The 16,713-nt window shown below is 46.8% G+C and overlaps 2 protein-coding genes across 10 annotated transcripts in view; one reads left to right on the top strand and one right to left on the bottom strand.

Annotated features, from left to right (window-relative positions):
* The window catches only part of BRAP (BRCA1 associated protein), a 44,425-nt gene extending 42,295 nt beyond the window's left edge, over positions 1-2,130 (bottom strand). For 2 of the 3 annotated variants that reach the window (XM_010378962.2, XM_030939420.1), the window contains exon 1: positions 1,845-2,130. In XM_010378962.2, the coding sequence (XP_010377264.1) occupies positions 1,845-1,926 (82 nt within the window). In that variant the 5' untranslated portion in view covers positions 1,927-2,130. The remainder of the gene's footprint in view (positions 1-1,844) is intronic. The other variant, XM_030939421.1, reaches the window with a different exon arrangement.
* A 42-nt stretch (positions 2,131-2,172) lies between these two features.
* Positions 2,173-16,713, top strand: part of ACAD10 (acyl-CoA dehydrogenase family member 10) — a 70,146-nt gene continuing 55,605 nt past the window's right edge. For 2 of the 7 annotated variants that reach the window (XM_030938594.1, XM_030938593.1), the window contains exons 1-2: positions 5,731-5,758; positions 10,630-10,829. In XM_030938594.1, coding sequence (XP_030794454.1) covers positions 5,754-5,758; positions 10,630-10,829 — 205 coding nt within the window. In that variant the 5' untranslated portion in view covers positions 5,731-5,753. Of the gene's footprint in view, positions 2,369-5,725; positions 5,759-10,629; positions 10,830-16,713 lie in introns of those variants that run through there. The other 5 variants (XM_010378923.2, XR_004059525.1, XM_030938592.1 and 2 more) reach the window with 5 other exon arrangements.

Below are 16,713 nucleotides of genomic sequence, written 5' to 3'. Positions count from 1 at the left end.
CGCCTGGCCCGAAATCATGCACTTTAAAGCAAATTGCCAAAGGGGGAGCCTTAGAAAAGGTTCAACAGTGATCATGCCCAGAAGAGCTAACATTTTAGTAACACCTGATAAAATGAAATTGTGTTCAGCCCAAAATGAAGATACTAAGTCCATTAATAAACCAAATTTTAAAAACTTGTAGGGGTAGTCTTAAACATCCTGGCTTATGGTCATGCCATAAAGCAAACCATGAAAATCTGTGATTACTGTCTTAAATCAATGAAACACATGAAAAGGGAAACAGTATTTGGAGGCTTAACTGAAATATCCCGAATATATGTTCTGTCAGGGCAGGGACAAGGCCTGTTTTGCCCACCACTGTATTCCCAACACTTATACCACAGTGCGGAGCACATAGAGGAAGCTCTCTAAATATTTGATGAATAAATGACTACATGACTGACCCACGCCGATGTCTATATGCGGCTAAGAAGCCACTTTTAGCCTTTGGAAAGGTGCTCATAAACTATAAAATCATATTCAATCTTTAATTTGCAGCTCCAAAGGTCATATCCTCAGGAAGTTTCCAATGACACCATCCCTACCTGCCTCCATCCCTCTCTCCAAACCAAACACATCTTCTTGTAATAGTTTCCCAAACTGTTTCTCCTTTCTTTCACAGCACTTACCACAGTTGTAAATCTACACGTATTCTGCACTTATTCAAATAATCTGTTTCCTCCACGAAACTACTGGTGCCATTAAAGCAGAGACCCTGTCCGATTCAGCACACAATGAAAGCTCCAGCAAATATGAGCGTATTTTTTTTTTTTTTGAAATGGACTTTATCTCTTGTCGCCCAGGCTGGAGTGCAGTGTCACAATCTTGGGTCACTGCAACCTCCACCTCCCGGGTTCAAGCGATTCTCCTGCCTCAGCCTCTCCATGAGCTGGGATTACAGGCACCTGTCACCACGCCCAGCTAATTTTTGTATTTTTAGTACAGACAGGGTTTCACCATGTTGGCCAGGCTGGTCTCGAACTCCCAACCTCAGGCAATCCGCCCGCCTCAGCCTCCCAAAGTGCTAGGATTACAGGCATGAGCCACGGCGCCCGACCAAGTATTTCTTGAATGAATGCTATTATTAGTTAATTATCTGAGGATCAAGGAACAGAGCCAGAGCTGCATTCCCCACTAAGGAGCTTCCTTACTTGTGTTACTGGTGTGAAAAGCTCAGACCCAAGTCCAGCTCACTGAGTGAGAATCCCAGTTTCACCCATCATTTCACCTTGGGCAAATGATTTAAATCACTAAGCTTCAGTTCCCCAATGTGTAAGAGGCACATGCCACACCCATCTGCCTCTCAGAGCTGTTGCAAAGATAATTAAAGAATACAATACACAAAAGGTGCTTAGTACAGTGTTGGGATATAGGGAGTGTCTAAATTTTAGTTATGACTATGGTTAGGGGGCACCCCAATGGATATCCTTCCAAAAGGGAACAATTTAATTAATTCAGGGACCGTCCAGCGTTGCTGGGGACCCAGTCCCTGCCTTTACGAAGTCCAGAGGGAAGCAAGTGAGACAAACACACTACTCGACTCTCTCGAGAGGGAGCCGCGCCAGGTATAAACGGAATCCTCAGACGGCACAGGGAAGGAGGTTCGGGGGCAGGGCTTCCCTGAGATAACATACGGGAAGGCCTCTCAAGGGTGGATGGGAAAGAGAGGGATCCGGATCACCTCTCCGTGTCTTCCTGAGGCAAGAGGCCTAGCCGCGGGCTTTTCCCGGGCCAGTACTTTGGGAGAGGGAGCCCTCCGGACCTAGACCTGGCTACAGGGAATGCGGCAAGGCCGCGGGACTCACCCGCGGCGCTGAAGCCGAAGCCGGCGGGGACGGGCGAGTGTTCCGCGAGCTCCAATCGGATGACAACCAGTGACACACTCATAGGGCAGGCGCTGGCCGGCGCGGGCCCCGGCGGGCTCAGGCGAGGCTGGAAGGCGAGCCGAGAGGCGGAGCGGCCCGGGGCCGGCAGCCCCGCCACCGCCTCAACGCCGTCGCCGCCGCCTCAGCAGCAGCAGCTCCTCTAACAGCCCTGGGAGCCACAACACCCTCCACTTCCGCCTCCCGGCCGCCGTCGCTGACCCGCGGTTTACGCATGCGCGCAGGACCGCGCACAGCGATTGGGCTATGCGGCATGGGGTCAGCCACTTCCCTTCCGTACGGGATCTCGAGGAGGTCGGAGCGCAAGGACGTCGTGGCGATTGCTAGCGCTGGGATCCCGCACTTAGCTGCGTGTTTTCGCACAGCCGCGAGTTAACCTCTGCCTACCCTAGAGGCCTGGTCCTAACCCACCTCGGCTGACGGCGCGGGATCCCTGGCTCCGCGAGGTCTCCAAATTGTCCGAGCTATCTGTTATGCAGAACTTTGCCCCTTTTGTTGTGTTTGACTCCTCTCTCTAACCCTAGTATGGGTGGTTTTGTTTCTGTCCCACTTTACAGATAGGTACAACGAGGCTCAGAGAGGTGAAGTTGCTTCTAAGGGGCCTTAGAGAGTGGTGACTCGATCGCTATTCAGATGGCGATCTGGCCGAGCGCGGTGACTCATGCCTGTAATCCCAGCCCAGAGGCTGAGGCGGGCGAATCACCTCAGATCAGGAGTTCGAGACCAGCCTGGCCAACATGGTGAAACCTCTCTACTAAAAATACAAAAAATTAGCCGGGCGTGGTGGCGAGCGTCTGTAGTCCAAGCTATTTGAGAGGCTGAGACAGAAGAATCGCTTGAACCCGGGAGGCGGAGGTTGCAGTGAGCCGAGATTGTGCTACTGCACTCCCCCCTGGGCAACAAGAGCGAAACTCCGTCTCAAAAAAAAAAAAAAAAGAAAAAAAGAGAAAAGATGGCGATCTGCTGGTTAGGAGCGCAGTGCTGCAGTTAGACCTGGGTCCTCCTGCCCACTTTGACTCCTCCCCTCGCCTAACTCCTAACCACCTAAACTCTTGACTTTAGGTGATCTGTCCTCCTCGGTCTCCCAAAGTGCTGTCACTTCACAAATGTTTACTGAGAGTCTAGACACCCTTGGGATGCTTGAGAGACATTGGCGTATGAGATAAACACAGTTCCTGTCCGTACTGTGAGCTCGACCTACATCAGCAGTTGTGCAGTCTTGAACTAGTATAGTCATTGCATAAAGTTGGCATGATATATCCTCACGCAGTTGTGAGGATGAAATGGAATTATGTATATGGAGATAACATTAGCTTTTCTTAGGCTCAGCATTCTTTCCAGTATGTCAGACTGGCTTTTGTATGTAGATATTGACACAATCAATGCATATGGGACACGTACATGACAGGATGCTACTCTAGGTACGTTGTATAATACATATGTAAGTACATAGTACATTCTAGATGTGTGTGTATGTGGACTATATGTCTATAACATGACTACAAGATATATGTGTATGTAGATCTTGTGACCACATCCTATGAAATACGTTTCCACATGCCCTGTTTAAATCAGGGTTTCTCAACTCTGCAGTATTGACATTTTGGGTCCTGATTACTCTTTTGTTTTTGGCAAGGGGGCGAGGTGTCCTCAGCATTGTAGAGTGTTTAGAAACATCCCTGGCCTGACCCACTAGATGTCAGTAGCACCTCTCCCCAGATGGTGACAACCAATGATGTCTCTGGACTTTGCCAAATGTCTTCTTGGGGTTAAAAAACATAACCCCGTTGAAGAATCACAGGGTTATGTGAAAGTGCATAAACCATACACACATACTATATGCATAAAACCTATGGGACCTGTTGAACTTTTTTAGTATATTACTGTAGTAGATAACATTTCAACATGTGCCAGGTACTAATTTGAGTGTTTCATATACCTTGTCTCATGCAATGGTAACAACAACTTTATGAAACTGGTACTATGTCCCTATTCTACAGAGGCGTAACCTGAGACTCAGAGAAAGAGTAACTGGCTCAGGATTTCACAGGTAGTAGTGGCAGAGCTGGAATTGAAATCCAGGCAATCTGAATCCAGAACCAACACTCTGTATCTCTTTACTAAACAAACCTTTTTTTTTTTTTTTTTTTTTTGAGACAGAGTCTCACTCTGTTGCCTGGGCTGGAGTGCAGTGGTGCGATCTCGGCTCACTGCAAACCTCGGCTTCCTGGGTTCAAGCGATTTTCCTGCCTCAGTCTCCCGAGTAGCTGGGACTACAGGCGCGCAGCACCGCGCCCAGCTGATTTTTGTATGTTTTTTAGAGATGGAGTTTCACCATGTTGGTCAGGCTTATCTCAAACTCCTGACCTCGTGATCTGCCCACCTCGTACTCCTAAAGTGCTAGGATTACAGGTGTAAGCCACCGCGCCTGGCCCCAAGCATTTTCTTAATGTATGACAACACACACTGTGTGTGCATTTTAATGAGAGCATCATTTAGGTAGCAAGTCTGCATTATCATGCTAATCCCATTTTGAGTGTCAGGAAGAAGATAAATAAATCTTTTTTTTTTTGAGACAGTGTCGCTCTGTCGCCCAGGCTGGAGTGCAATGGCACGATCTTGGCTCGCTGCAACTTCCGCCTCCTAGGTTCAAGTGATTATCCTGCCTCAGCCTCCCGAGTAGTTGGGATTACAGGCACCTGCCACCATGCCCAGCTAAATTTTGTATTTTTAGTAGAGATGGGGTTTTGCCATGTTGGTCAGGCTGGTCTCGAACTCCTGACTTTAGGTGATCTGTCCTCCTCGGTCTCCCAAAGTGCTGGGATTACAGGCGTGAGCCACTGCGCCCAGCCTGACAAATCTTTATGGTAGATACCAGTAACAGAGAACTAGAACTGTTAGCCAGAGTTGGGCAGGTTGGGAATGTTGCAGCTCTTTGTGGCTGCCAAGGATTAAACCTGTACCCAGCTTTTCCCTATTTTCTGATATCTCCAGTTTATGCATCCTTCCAACTCATATGAAGCACCTGCTATGTGTCTAAAACCTGTACTAAGTCCCGAGGATGTGTATATATATATATACACACACACATACATATATATGTATATATATACACTATATATATATGTGTGTGTATATATACTTATATGTATGTGTGTATATATATATACTGAGATGAATAAGATAGTCCTTGTCTTAAAAGGAGCTTATGAGTTCAGAAACACGTAGACGTGAAAACAGGCCGGGCACGGTGGCTCTTGTCTGTAATCCCAGCACTTTGGGAGGCTGAGACGGGAGGATCGCTTGAGGTCAGGGGTTCAAGACCAGCCTGGCTAACATGGTGAAATCCCAACTCTACTAAAAAAAAGTACAAAACCTTGTATTCCCATCACTTTGGGAGGCCAAGGCGGGCGAATCACGAGGTTAGCATATCGAGACCATCCTGGGTAACACAGTGAAACTCCATCTTTACTAAAAATAAAAAAATCAGCTGGGTGAGGTGGCGGGTGCCTATAGTCCCAGCTACTCAGGAGGCTGAGGCAGGAGAATGATATGAACCCGGGAGGTGGAGCTTGCAGTGAGCCGAGATCGCGCCACTGCACTCCAGCCTGGGAGACAGAGCTAGACTCTGTCTCAAAAAAAAAAAAAAAACCTAGCCGGGCATGGTGGTGCACGCCTGCAGTCCCAGCTACATGTGAGGCTGAGGGAGGAGAATTGCTTCAACCTGGGAAGCAGAGGCTTCAGTGAGCCAAGATTGCTCCACTGCCCTCCAGCCTGGTCATCAGAGCAAGACTCTGTCTCAAGAAAAAAAATGAAAGCAGTTACTGTGTAATGGGGTAAGTGCTCTGCCGAAGATTTTGGAGAAGAGGCAATGGGAGTGAAAAAAAAAGTCCCACACTCTACCTGGAAAAAGAAAAGAAAAGGCTCCCCAGAGGAGCTAAAACTGAGGTTATGATGTCAAAATGAATGGAAATTCATCTAACAGATAAAGCAGGGAAAGGCGTTCCAGTCAGTGAGCACAGCAGGTACCAAAGGCCTAGAGGTATGAGAAATGACAGCATTTCCTGCCTTGGGAAGTGGCTAGAGCAGAACAGTCTTCTGTAGTTGAAGGAATAAGCAGGCTGCTTGTGGGAACATTGCCCACATGTCGGTTAGTGGGACTATATGGAGGACAGTGTCCTCCGTAAGGATTAAAGTTGCCCCTTCAGGCCCCCAAAGCATTTTTCATCTCTACTAAGCCCTCACACAAAACGTATTGACACTTTTACAAGTGTGTAAGTAAATTTCTCCTATCATAAACATTGGCCTTGGCATAGGAACGTAAGTAAAACTGAAAATACAAATGAACCTTGACATTTTTAGTTTCAAATATTGCCCCCAAATTGAGCAAATTTCCACTTACTGTTGTTGCGTGGTGGTATCCTCAGCAGATGGTTGCAGGACCCCCTGCAGATACCAAAATCTGTGGATGCTCAAGTTCCTGATATTCAATGGTGTAGCATTTGTTTATAACCTATGCACACCCTCCTATATGCTTTAACCCATTTCCCATGTAGAAAAAAAAGTACTTGGCCAGGCGCAGTGGCTCACGCCTGTAATCCCAGCACTTTGGGAGGCCGAGGCAGGTGGATCACTTAAGGTCAGGAGTTCAAGACCAGCCTGGCCTACATGGTGAAAACCCCTCTCTACTAAAAATACAAAAAATTAGCTGGATGTGGTGGCAAGCGCCTGTAGTCTCGGCTACTCAGGAGGCTGAGGCAAGAGAACAGCTTGAACCCGGTAGGCGGTTGCAGTGAGCCGAGATCACGCCACTGCACTCTAGCCTGGGCGACAGAGTGAGACTCTGTCTCAAAAAAAAAAAAAAGAAAGCAAAAAATGTGCAGCACGCTGCCAGCACAGTATTCTCAGGGCAAGCAGGATATGAGTTAAGTAATCCCTAGATTACCTATAATACTGGCCAGACATGATGGCTCATGCCTGTAATCCCAGCACTTAGGGAGGGTGAGGTGGGTGGATCACGAGGTCAGGAGATCGAGACCATTCTGGTCAACATGGTGAAATCCTGTCTCCACTAACAATAAAAAATTAGCCAGGCATGGTGGTGCACACCTGTAATCCTAGCTACTTGGGAGACTGAGGCAGGAGAGTCGATTGAACCTGGGAGGCGGAGTTTGCAGTGAGCCAAGATCACGCCACTGCACTATAGCCTGGTGACAGAGGGAGACTCCATATCAACAAATATATATATTTAATATATATTATATATATCATACTGATGTCAAAATACGTAAATATATACATACATATATATATACCTAAAACAGTGTAAGTACTGTGTAAATAGTTGTTAGCCTGTATTTTTTGTTTGCATTTTTTGTTGTATTGTTACTTTATTGGGTTTTTTGTTTGTTTTTGAGATGGAGTCTCGCTCTATAACCCAAGCTGGAATGTGGAGTGCAGTGGTACGATCTTGGCTCACTGCAACCTCCACTTCCCGGGTTCAAGTGATTCTCGTGTCCCAGCCTCCCGAGTATCTGGGATTACAGGCGTGCACCACCACACCCAGCTAATTTTTTTGTGTGTGTTTTTAGTAGAGACGGGGTTTCACGATGTTGACCAGGTTGGTCTCGAACTCTCAACCTCAGGTGATCCACCTGCATTGGCATCCCAAAGTTCTGGGCATTACAGGCATCAGCCACTGCGCCCGTACTGTGTGTGTGTGTTTTGTTTTACCTCGAATATTTTCTATTGTAGTTGGCCAAATCTGCAGATGTGGAACTCGCAAATACAGAGGGCTCACTATACATGAGAAACACATTATATTCAGGATTTACCACTTAAGAGTCCTTTCTCTAGGTGCTTATAGAGGTTGAGTATCCCTTATCCCAAATATTTGGAACCAGAAGTAGTTCAGATTTTGGATTTTGGTATATCTGCATATGTATAATGAGATATTTTGGGGTTGGGACCCAAGTCTGAACATGAAATTCACTTATGTTTCATATGCATTGTATACACCTAGACTGAGGGTAATTTTATACAATATTTTAAATAATTTTGTGCATGAAACAAAGTTTGTATTAAGTACTTACGTGTGGAATTTTTCACTGTGGCATCGTGTGGGGGCTCAAAAAGTTTTGGATTTTGGATCACTTTGGGTTTTGGATATTTGGATTAGGGATGCTCAACCTGTACAGTTTTTTGAGTCCTGGCTGGGCACCATGGCTCATGCCTGTAATTCCAGCACTTTGGGAGGCCAAGGTAGGTGAATCACCTGAGGTCAGGAGTTTGATACCAACCTGACCAACATGGCGAAACCCCATCTCTACTAAAAATACAAAAATTAACCAGGTATGGTGGTGCCTGGTACCACCTGTAGTACCAGCTACTTGGGAGGCTGAGGCAGGAGAATCACTTGAACCCGGGAGGCAGAGGTAGCAGTGAGCCAAATTCATGCCACTACACTCCAGCCTGGGCAACAGAGTGAGACTCAAAAAAAAAAAAAAAAAAAAAAAAAAAAAAAAAAAAAAATTCTAATTTTGGAGCATTTCAGATTTCAGATATTTGGATGGGGGATGCTCAAACTATATAGTTATGGAGTCCTTTTGGCCCCACGGAATTGACTCCTCTAAACTCAGAGGCTGTCTTAACAACCTGTTTTGTACTCTCCTGATTTTTAGTAAGCTTTTTAACTGTAGAAATCACATAAAAAGCTTTAAAATTTTCATGAAAAAACTAGAATTTGCCTTCATTATTTTGTTTTTTTCCCCATCTTTTTATTTCAAGCTTATAGAAAAGTTGAAAGAAGGTACAATAATCTCCCGTTATACCTTTCATCTAGACTCACTGGCCATGTTTGGTTTTCTCTATATGCAGGTGTATATAGGTATGCATCTGTATAGGTATGTGTGTTGTGTCTGTCTTTTTTTTTTCTGAACCATTTGAAAGTAAGTTTGGGGAACAGTTACCAGGCTGCTGCAGTGATCTGTAAGTGGAAATGATGGTGTTTTGTGATGTGAGGATGTCATCGTAAGTGCTAGGAGGAGGCGAGTACAGGACATTTTAGGAGCACACAGGAGAGACTCCTACTGAGTCTTCTGGCTTCCAGAAGAGGCTTCATGAAGACAGTGACTGGTAAACTACAACCCAAAGGACTGTTTGGAATTAGCCAGGCAGCTGGTGGAACACAGCATTGCAAAGGAGGAGAACATGCGTTTGAGGAAACTGCATGTAGATATGTGTGTCCAGATCATCCCAGGTTGAGGAGAAAAAATGGGGAGTTGCTGCAAAAAGGAATGAGATTTTTTTTTTTTCCTGAGATGGAGTCTGGCTTTGTCAACCAGGCTGGACTGCAGTGACACAATCTCAGCTCACTGCAACCTCCGCCTCCCAGGTTCAAGCAATTCTCCTACCTCAGCCTCCTGGGATTATAGGCGCTCAACACCATGCCTAGCTTATTTTTGTGTTTTTTAGTAGAGATGGGGTTTCACTATGTTGGCCAGGCAGGTCTCCACCTCCTGACCTCAAATGATCTGCCCATCTCAGCCTCCCTAAGTGATGAGATTACAGGCCTGTGCCACCTTGCCTGATGGGAGTAGACCTTAGAGGGCCTTTTAAGCCAGGCTTAGGAATTGAGAGTTTATTTTAAGGGCAATGAGGAGCCGTTGAAAGTGTTGTTTGTTTGTTTTTTGAGATGAAGTTTTGCTCTTGTTGCCCAGGCTGGAGTGCAATGGCATGAGCTTGGCTCACTGCAACCTCTGCCTCCCGGGTTCAAGCGATTCTCCTGCCTCAACCTCCAGAGTAGCTGGGATTACAGGGATGTGCCACCATGCCCAGCCAATTTTGTGTTTTTAGTAGAGATGGGGTTTCTCCATGTTGGTCACGCTGCTCTCGAACTCCCAACCTCAGGTGATCCACCCACCTCGGCCTCCCAAAGTGGTGGGATTACCGGCACGAGCCACCGTGCCTGGCCCAGATTTGCAATTTTGAAAGAATACTCTGACTGGAGGGTGAAGAAAGAATTGGAGAGAGGTCTGAGAAGAGGCAAGGGGGCCAGTTAGGATCCATGGGCAAGATGGTGGCAGTGAGAATGCAAAGAGGTAGATGAGATTTTCAGGAGGAAGACTTGACAGCACAGAACCAGATAGGGCGTGGCGAGGTAGAGACTGCGGAAAGTTGCCGGGCGTGGTGGTTCACATCTGTAATCCCAGCACTTTGGGAGGCCAAGGCAGGTAGATCACGAGGTCAGGAGATTGAGACCATCCTGGCTAACATAGTGAAACCCCGTCTCTACTAAAAATACAAAAAATTAGCCGGGCATGGTGGTGGGCACCTGTAGTCCCAGCTACTCAGGAGGCTGAGGCAGGAGAATGGCATGAACCCAGGAGGTGGAGCTCACAGTGAGCTGAGATTGTGCCACTGCACTCTAACTTGGGTGACAGAGCAAGACTCTGTCTCCAAAAAAAAAGAAATTGCGAAAAGTCAGGGGCAAGTCCCAGCTTTCTAGCTTGGGCAGCCGAGTGGGCGATGGAGCCCTTGACTGAATAGCCAGGGAGGGAGGAGACACTGAGGTTGGTTGTGGGTGTGATTCAAAGTGCTTGTTGGAGATGAGTTAGAGATGTCTGGCTGGCCCCTCTGAACTCCAGGATGGAGGCCTGCGTGGGAGGCAGTGCAAGCACGTCACGCCCTGTGCCTTCTTCCCACACAGCCTTGGCCTCACCATGTGTGTAAGGAGCCGTTTCCAGTCCTCCTGTCTCCAGTGGGCGTGGAGGACAACCTTCCTCAAACACATCCAGCGCAGGCACCAGGGGTCCCACGGATGGACGCACCTTGGAGGCAGCACCTACAAAGCAGTGATTTTCGACATGGGCGGAGTTCTCATTCCTTCTCCTGGAAAAGTCGCTGCGGGTGAGCTATTCATTCTGCTTCACTTTGGGGGACTAGGGTGGCGGTGGGAGAATGGAGGGTGATTGGGAAGGCAGAGGAGAACACTTGGGCAGCAGCGTGTCCTAGCAGGCCATGCTCTGGCTCTCGAGTCGAATTCCAAGCACCACTAGGGGGCTAAGTGTCTTGGGCGCGTGGTTCAGCTTCTCCAAATCTTACTTTCCTCATCATTAAATGAGAGCTAATGGTAGTGCCTTCCTCCTTGGGATCTGGCGGAGAGTTATCCATGGGAAGCACTTGCTTAGCACAGTGATTGCTCAGTGCATCCTAAATTCTCAATCAATGATGAGCTGCCATGAGTATTGCAATTAGAATTTAACCACCAAGGCAGGGCACAGTGACAGAGGCCTGTAATCCCAGCACTTTGGGAGACCGAGGTGGGAGGGTCGTTTGAGCCCAGGAGTTCAAGACCAGCCTGAGCAACATAATGAGACCCCATATCTGCAGAAATTTAAAAAATTATCAGGGCACGATGACATGCACCTGTAGTTCTAGCTACTCAGGAGGCTGAGGTGGCGGGATCACATGAGTCCAGGTGGTTGAGGCTGTAGTCAGCCATGATCATGCCACTGCACTCCAGCCTATGTAACAGAGGAAGACCTTTACTCAAAAACAAACAAACAAAAAACCCAAAGAATTTAACCACTTTTTCTTGGGAACTGTGCTACTTCTGAAATCTAGAATGCTGAAAGTCCCCTTTTGATTACAGCCTTCCTCTGTTCTACCCCACTCCCTCTAAACCTGCTTCTGGACTAACAGGGTAAGGGTCAGCCCTCTGGTCTCTGGTCTTCTCTTTACCTGCCCCTTCCTGGTTTTACTTCTTTTCTACTCAGTTCAGCTTTTATTAGTTAGAGTCGTTTTGGCTTCAAGCAGTAGAAAACCTAACAAAATAGTGACTGAAACAAGCTAGAAGTTTCTCTTGCACATAAAAGCCCAGGTATGTGGTCTGGGGCACTGTGTGATGTGACTCCGTGGTATCAGGGACTCCAGCTCTTTCTAGCATGTTGCTCTGCTGTGACTTTTCATTTCCACTCTCACCTCATGGTCTGTCTTGGCTGTCTCACCTGCTGCTATCACATTCTCATGCCAGCCAGCAGGAAGGACAAAGGGCCAGACAGCCATCCCTCTCCTTTTGAGCTTCTGTGGTGGCTGGTTGGCCAGTTCTCCATCGTGAGTCAACCCAGGCACAGGTTTTCTGTGCCTGCATGTCTAGGCTTTCCAGCACTGCTAACCAAATTACTCAGCCGTGCAAACTGGCTGCACAAGCTAGTTTCTGAGCTCCAGCCTCAGGTGGGCCCTTGGTGCTACGCCTGAGCCTCTCTGTTCCTTCACTCGTATCTCTCTGTTTCTTCACTCATATCTCTGTCATGTTTACCTCAGGGGCTGTTCTAGACTGTCCACTCCTCCTGCTCCTTACCAACCCCAAATATTCTTGTTCTGCAGACAGCTGAATCTATTCCTTTACAAAGAACGTAAAGACCAAGCCTGAGCAACACAGTGAGACCCCATCTTGAGCTAGGATTGCACCAGTGCACCCCAGACTGGGCAACAGGCTTTTTTAGAGAACCTGTCTCTAAAAAAAAAAAGGCAGCGGGGAAGAACATAAAGATCAGTGAACAGAAAGTTTCTTGACTTTCTCCAGAATATCTTAAGAACCAATTCACTTCTCTCCATTCCCACTGCCTCCACCCTTGCCTTCTCTCACCCAAATGATGTCATCAGCCTCCTAACTCTTTCCCTGCCTCTGGCTCTCTGGATTTTACAAAATCTCCTCCCAGCTCCAGAATTACCTTTCTAAAACATAGATCTTGCTTCTGCGCTTAGCGGCTCACACCTGTAATCTCAGCACTTCAGGAGGCCAAGGTGGGCAGATCACTTGAGCACAAGAGTTCAAGACCAGCCTGGCCAACCTGGTGAAACCTCATCTCTACGAAAAATACAAAAAACTTACCTGGGTGTGGTGGTGCATGGATGTAGTCCCAGCTACTTGAGGGGCTCTGGTGGGAGGATTACTTTAGCCCAGGCGGTTGAGGCTTCAGTGAGCTGAGATTGCACCACTGCACTCCAGCCTGGGTGACAAAGTGAGACCCTGTCACAAAATAATAAATAAAATAAAAATAAAAATAAAGCATAGATCTTGTTCCTTTCATCCCTGGCTTGAAAACCTTGAATGCCTGCATGTAGTCCCCTAGATTAAGTCTGGAAGCTTTCGCCTGGGATTCAGGGCCCCTCTCAGTTCTAGCTTTCCTGCTATGGACTACCTGATGCTCCCCAGGCATGCCAGGTGCATTTGCATGTTTGTGCCTTTGCAAGCTCTGTTTCCTCCCTGTCTCCTCTGCCTGTTCAAATCCTGCTGATGCTTTTAATGGCAAATTTAAAGGGATATTATTCAGCAATGACTGGAAGAACACTCAATAAATCTCATGGTTGTTACTAACTTCAAGAGTCCTCTTCTGTCAAGGCTTCTCCAACCTTATTTGCAACCTGGGCAGAATGTTCCTGGATAGCCAATTCCCATGTAAGTTTCACCTTCACCGAGACATTATAGTTTGCAGTGGGATGTGTTCATGTCTCCTCTATGGGGCTCTTGGATTCCAGGACCCCAGATCTGGGATTTCTTCACTTCACTGTGGCAGTGTTAGCTCTGCAGGCTGTCTCAGTCATTCGGGAAATATTTGATGGGTAGGTGTGTGAACAAAATAGTGATGCCTTATACTTTGTCTTTTGCTTGACTGCAGCTTCTAATGTTGTTTATTTCAAATGAACCATATCAAGGGTCATTTGATAAGAATATGCTAGAATTGGCCAGGTGCCGTAGCTCACACCTGTAATCTCAGCACTTTGGGAGGACGAGAGATGGGCGGATCACTTGAGGTCATGAGTTTGAGACCAGCCTGGCCAACATGGCGAAACCCCATCTGTACTAAAAATACAAAAATAAGCCAGGCAGGGTGGTGGGCACCTGTAATCGCAGCTACTCTGGAGGCTGAGCAGGGAGAATTGCTTGAACCGGGGAAACAGAGGTTGCAGTGAGCTGAGATCACACCATTGCACTGCAGCTTGGGAGACAGAGCAAGACTGTCACTGCAGCCTGAAACTCCTGGGCTCAAGCAGTCCTGCCTTAGGCTCCCAAGTAGCTGGACTACAGGTGTTAGCCACTATGCCTAATTTTTGTTTTAGAGATGGGGTCTTGCTATGTTGCTCAAGCTAGTCTCAAAACTCCTGGGCTCAAGTGATCCTCCTGCCTTGGCCTCTTGAGTCTTTGGAATTATAGGTGTGAGCTACCATGCCTCACCTGCTGTCTGTTTTTGTATGGCCTGTCATCCAAGAATGACTTTTATGTTTTGAAATACTAATTGAAAAATATCAAAACAAGAATAATATTTTGTGACATGTGAAAATTATGTGAAATTCACATTTCCATGTCCATAAAAATGAAATTTTTTTAGAAAACTGTCTTGCTCATTTGTTTACATATTGTCCATGACTGCTTTTGCCCTGCACTGGCAGAGTTGAGTAATTTCAACAGGGTCCCTAACGCCTTCAAAGCCTAAAATATTTACCATCTGGCCCTTTTCAGAAAACCTTGATTTAAGCTATTAGTTTACTATAAAATTAGTACACACAACAAAGAATTCAAAGTACAGCCCAAATATTTTAGTTTTTTATTTTTTATTTTACTTTATTTTTCTCCAAAAATGCATTTTTTTTTTTTTTTTTTGAGACGGAGTCTCGCTCTGTCGCCCAGGCTGGAGTGCAGTGGCCAGATCTCAGCTCACTGCAAGCTCTGCCTCCCGGGTTTATGCCATTCTTCTGCCTCAGCCTCCTGAGTAGCTGGGACTACAGGCGCCTGCCACCTCGCCTGGCTAGTTTTTTGTATTTTTTAGTAGAGACGGGGTTTCACCGTGTTAGCCAGGATGGTCTCGATCTCCCGACCTCGCGATCCGCCCATCTCGGCCTCCCAAAGTGCTGGGATTACAGGCTTGAGCCACCGCGCCTGGCCCAAAAATGCATTTTCATACCAAAACTCAAACACTTTAAGATTGAATTTAGGCCAGGCACAGTGACTCAAGCCTGTAATCCCAGCATTTTGGGAGGCCGAGGTGGGTGGATCACGAGGTCAGGAGATTGAAACCCTCCCGGCTAACATGGTGAAACCCTGTCTCTACTAAAAATGCAAAAAGTTAGCTGGGTGTGGTGACAGGCGCCTGTGGTCCCAGCTACTTGGGAGGCTGAGGCAGGAGAATGGCGTGAATCCGGGAGGTGGAGCTTGCAGTGAGCCAAGATCGCACCACTGCACTCCAACCTGGCTGACAGAGCAAGACTCCGTCTCAAAAAAAAAAAAAATTAGTTGGACATGGTAGCCCATGCCTGTAATCCCAGATACTCAGGAGGCTGAGGCAGGAGAATTGCTGGAACTCAGGAGGCAGAAGTTGCAGTGTGCCAAGATAGCATCACTGCACTCCAGCCTGGGTGACAGATCAAGACTCCATCTTGAAAAAAAAAAAAAATTGAATTCAGAGGGTACAATGATTTCGAAATTTCAGAATGTTTGACTTTAAAATTTTTGTTAGTGTGATAGATGAAAATTCCATCTTTGTGGTTTCTTTCCTTTTCCTTTTTTTTGAGACAGAGCCTCACTCTGTTGCCCAGGCTGAAGTGCAATGGCGTGATCTTGGCTCACTGCAACCTCCATCTCCTAGGTTCAAGCAATTCTCATGCCTCAGCCTCCCAAGTAGCTGGTATTACAGGTGTGTACCACCATACTCAGCTAATTTTGTATTTTTAGTAGAGACAGGGTTTCGCCATGTTGACCAGGTTGGTCTCTTTTTTTTTTTTTTTTTTTTGAGACGGAGTCTTGCCCTGTCGCCCAGGTTGGAGTGCAGTGATGCTATCTCGGCTCACTGCAAGCTCCGCCTCCTGGGTTTACACTATTCTCTTGCCTCAACCTCCTGAGTAGCTGGGACTACAGGCACCTGCCACCACGCCCTGCTAATTTTTTGTATTTTTAGTAGAGATGGGTTTCACTGTGTTAGCCAGGATGATCTCAATCTCCTGACCTCGTGGTCCGTCCACCTCAGCCTCCCAAAGTGTTGGGATTATAGGCGTAAGCCACCGGGCCTGGCCTTTTTTTATTTTTATTTTTACTTTTTTCTGTTATTTTAATGTTCATTTGCCTGATTATGACTAAGTTTGAGCCTTTTATTTTTTGTTTTTTTTGAGTCGGAGTCTCACTTTATCACCCAGGTTAGAGTGCAGTGGTGTGATCTCGGCTCATTGTAGCCTCTGCCTCCCTGGTTCAATCTATTCTCATGGCTCAGCCTTTCTAGTAGCTGGGACTACAGGCGTGTACCACCACACCTGGCTAATTTTTTGGTTGTTTTTAGTAGAGATGGGGTTTCACCATGTTGGCCAGGCTAGTCTTGAACTCCTGACCTGAAATGACCCGCGTGCCTCAGGGTTCCAAAGTGCTGGGATTATAGGCACAAGCCACCGCATCTGGCTGACTTTGTTTTATTTGTTGTTGTTGTTTGTTTGTTTGTTTTCTCAGAGAGCATCTTTCTGTATTGCCCAGAATGTCAGGCTGGTCTCAAACTCCTAGTCTGAAGTGATCCTCCTGCCTCCTGAGTAGTGAGCCTTTCTTTTTTTTTTTTTAATATTATTGGTCATTCAGTTTTTCCATGAATTGCTCACTTTTCTTGCTGATTTTCAGTAATAACCTTTTTTTCTTTTTGAGATGGAGTTCTGCTCTTGTTGCCCAGGCTAGAATGCAATGGCGCCATCTTGGCTCACCACAACTTCCACTCCCAAGTTCAAGCACTTCTCCTGCCTCAGCCTCCTAAGTAGC

Source organism: Rhinopithecus roxellana, chromosome 10 (genome assembly GCF_007565055.1).
Source record: "Rhinopithecus roxellana isolate Shanxi Qingling chromosome 10, ASM756505v1, whole genome shotgun sequence".
Taxonomy (NCBI): Eukaryota; Metazoa; Chordata; class Mammalia; order Primates; family Cercopithecidae; genus Rhinopithecus; species Rhinopithecus roxellana.
Note: the sequence above shows the minus strand (reverse complement) of the source record. Positions and strands in the feature narration are given on the sequence as shown.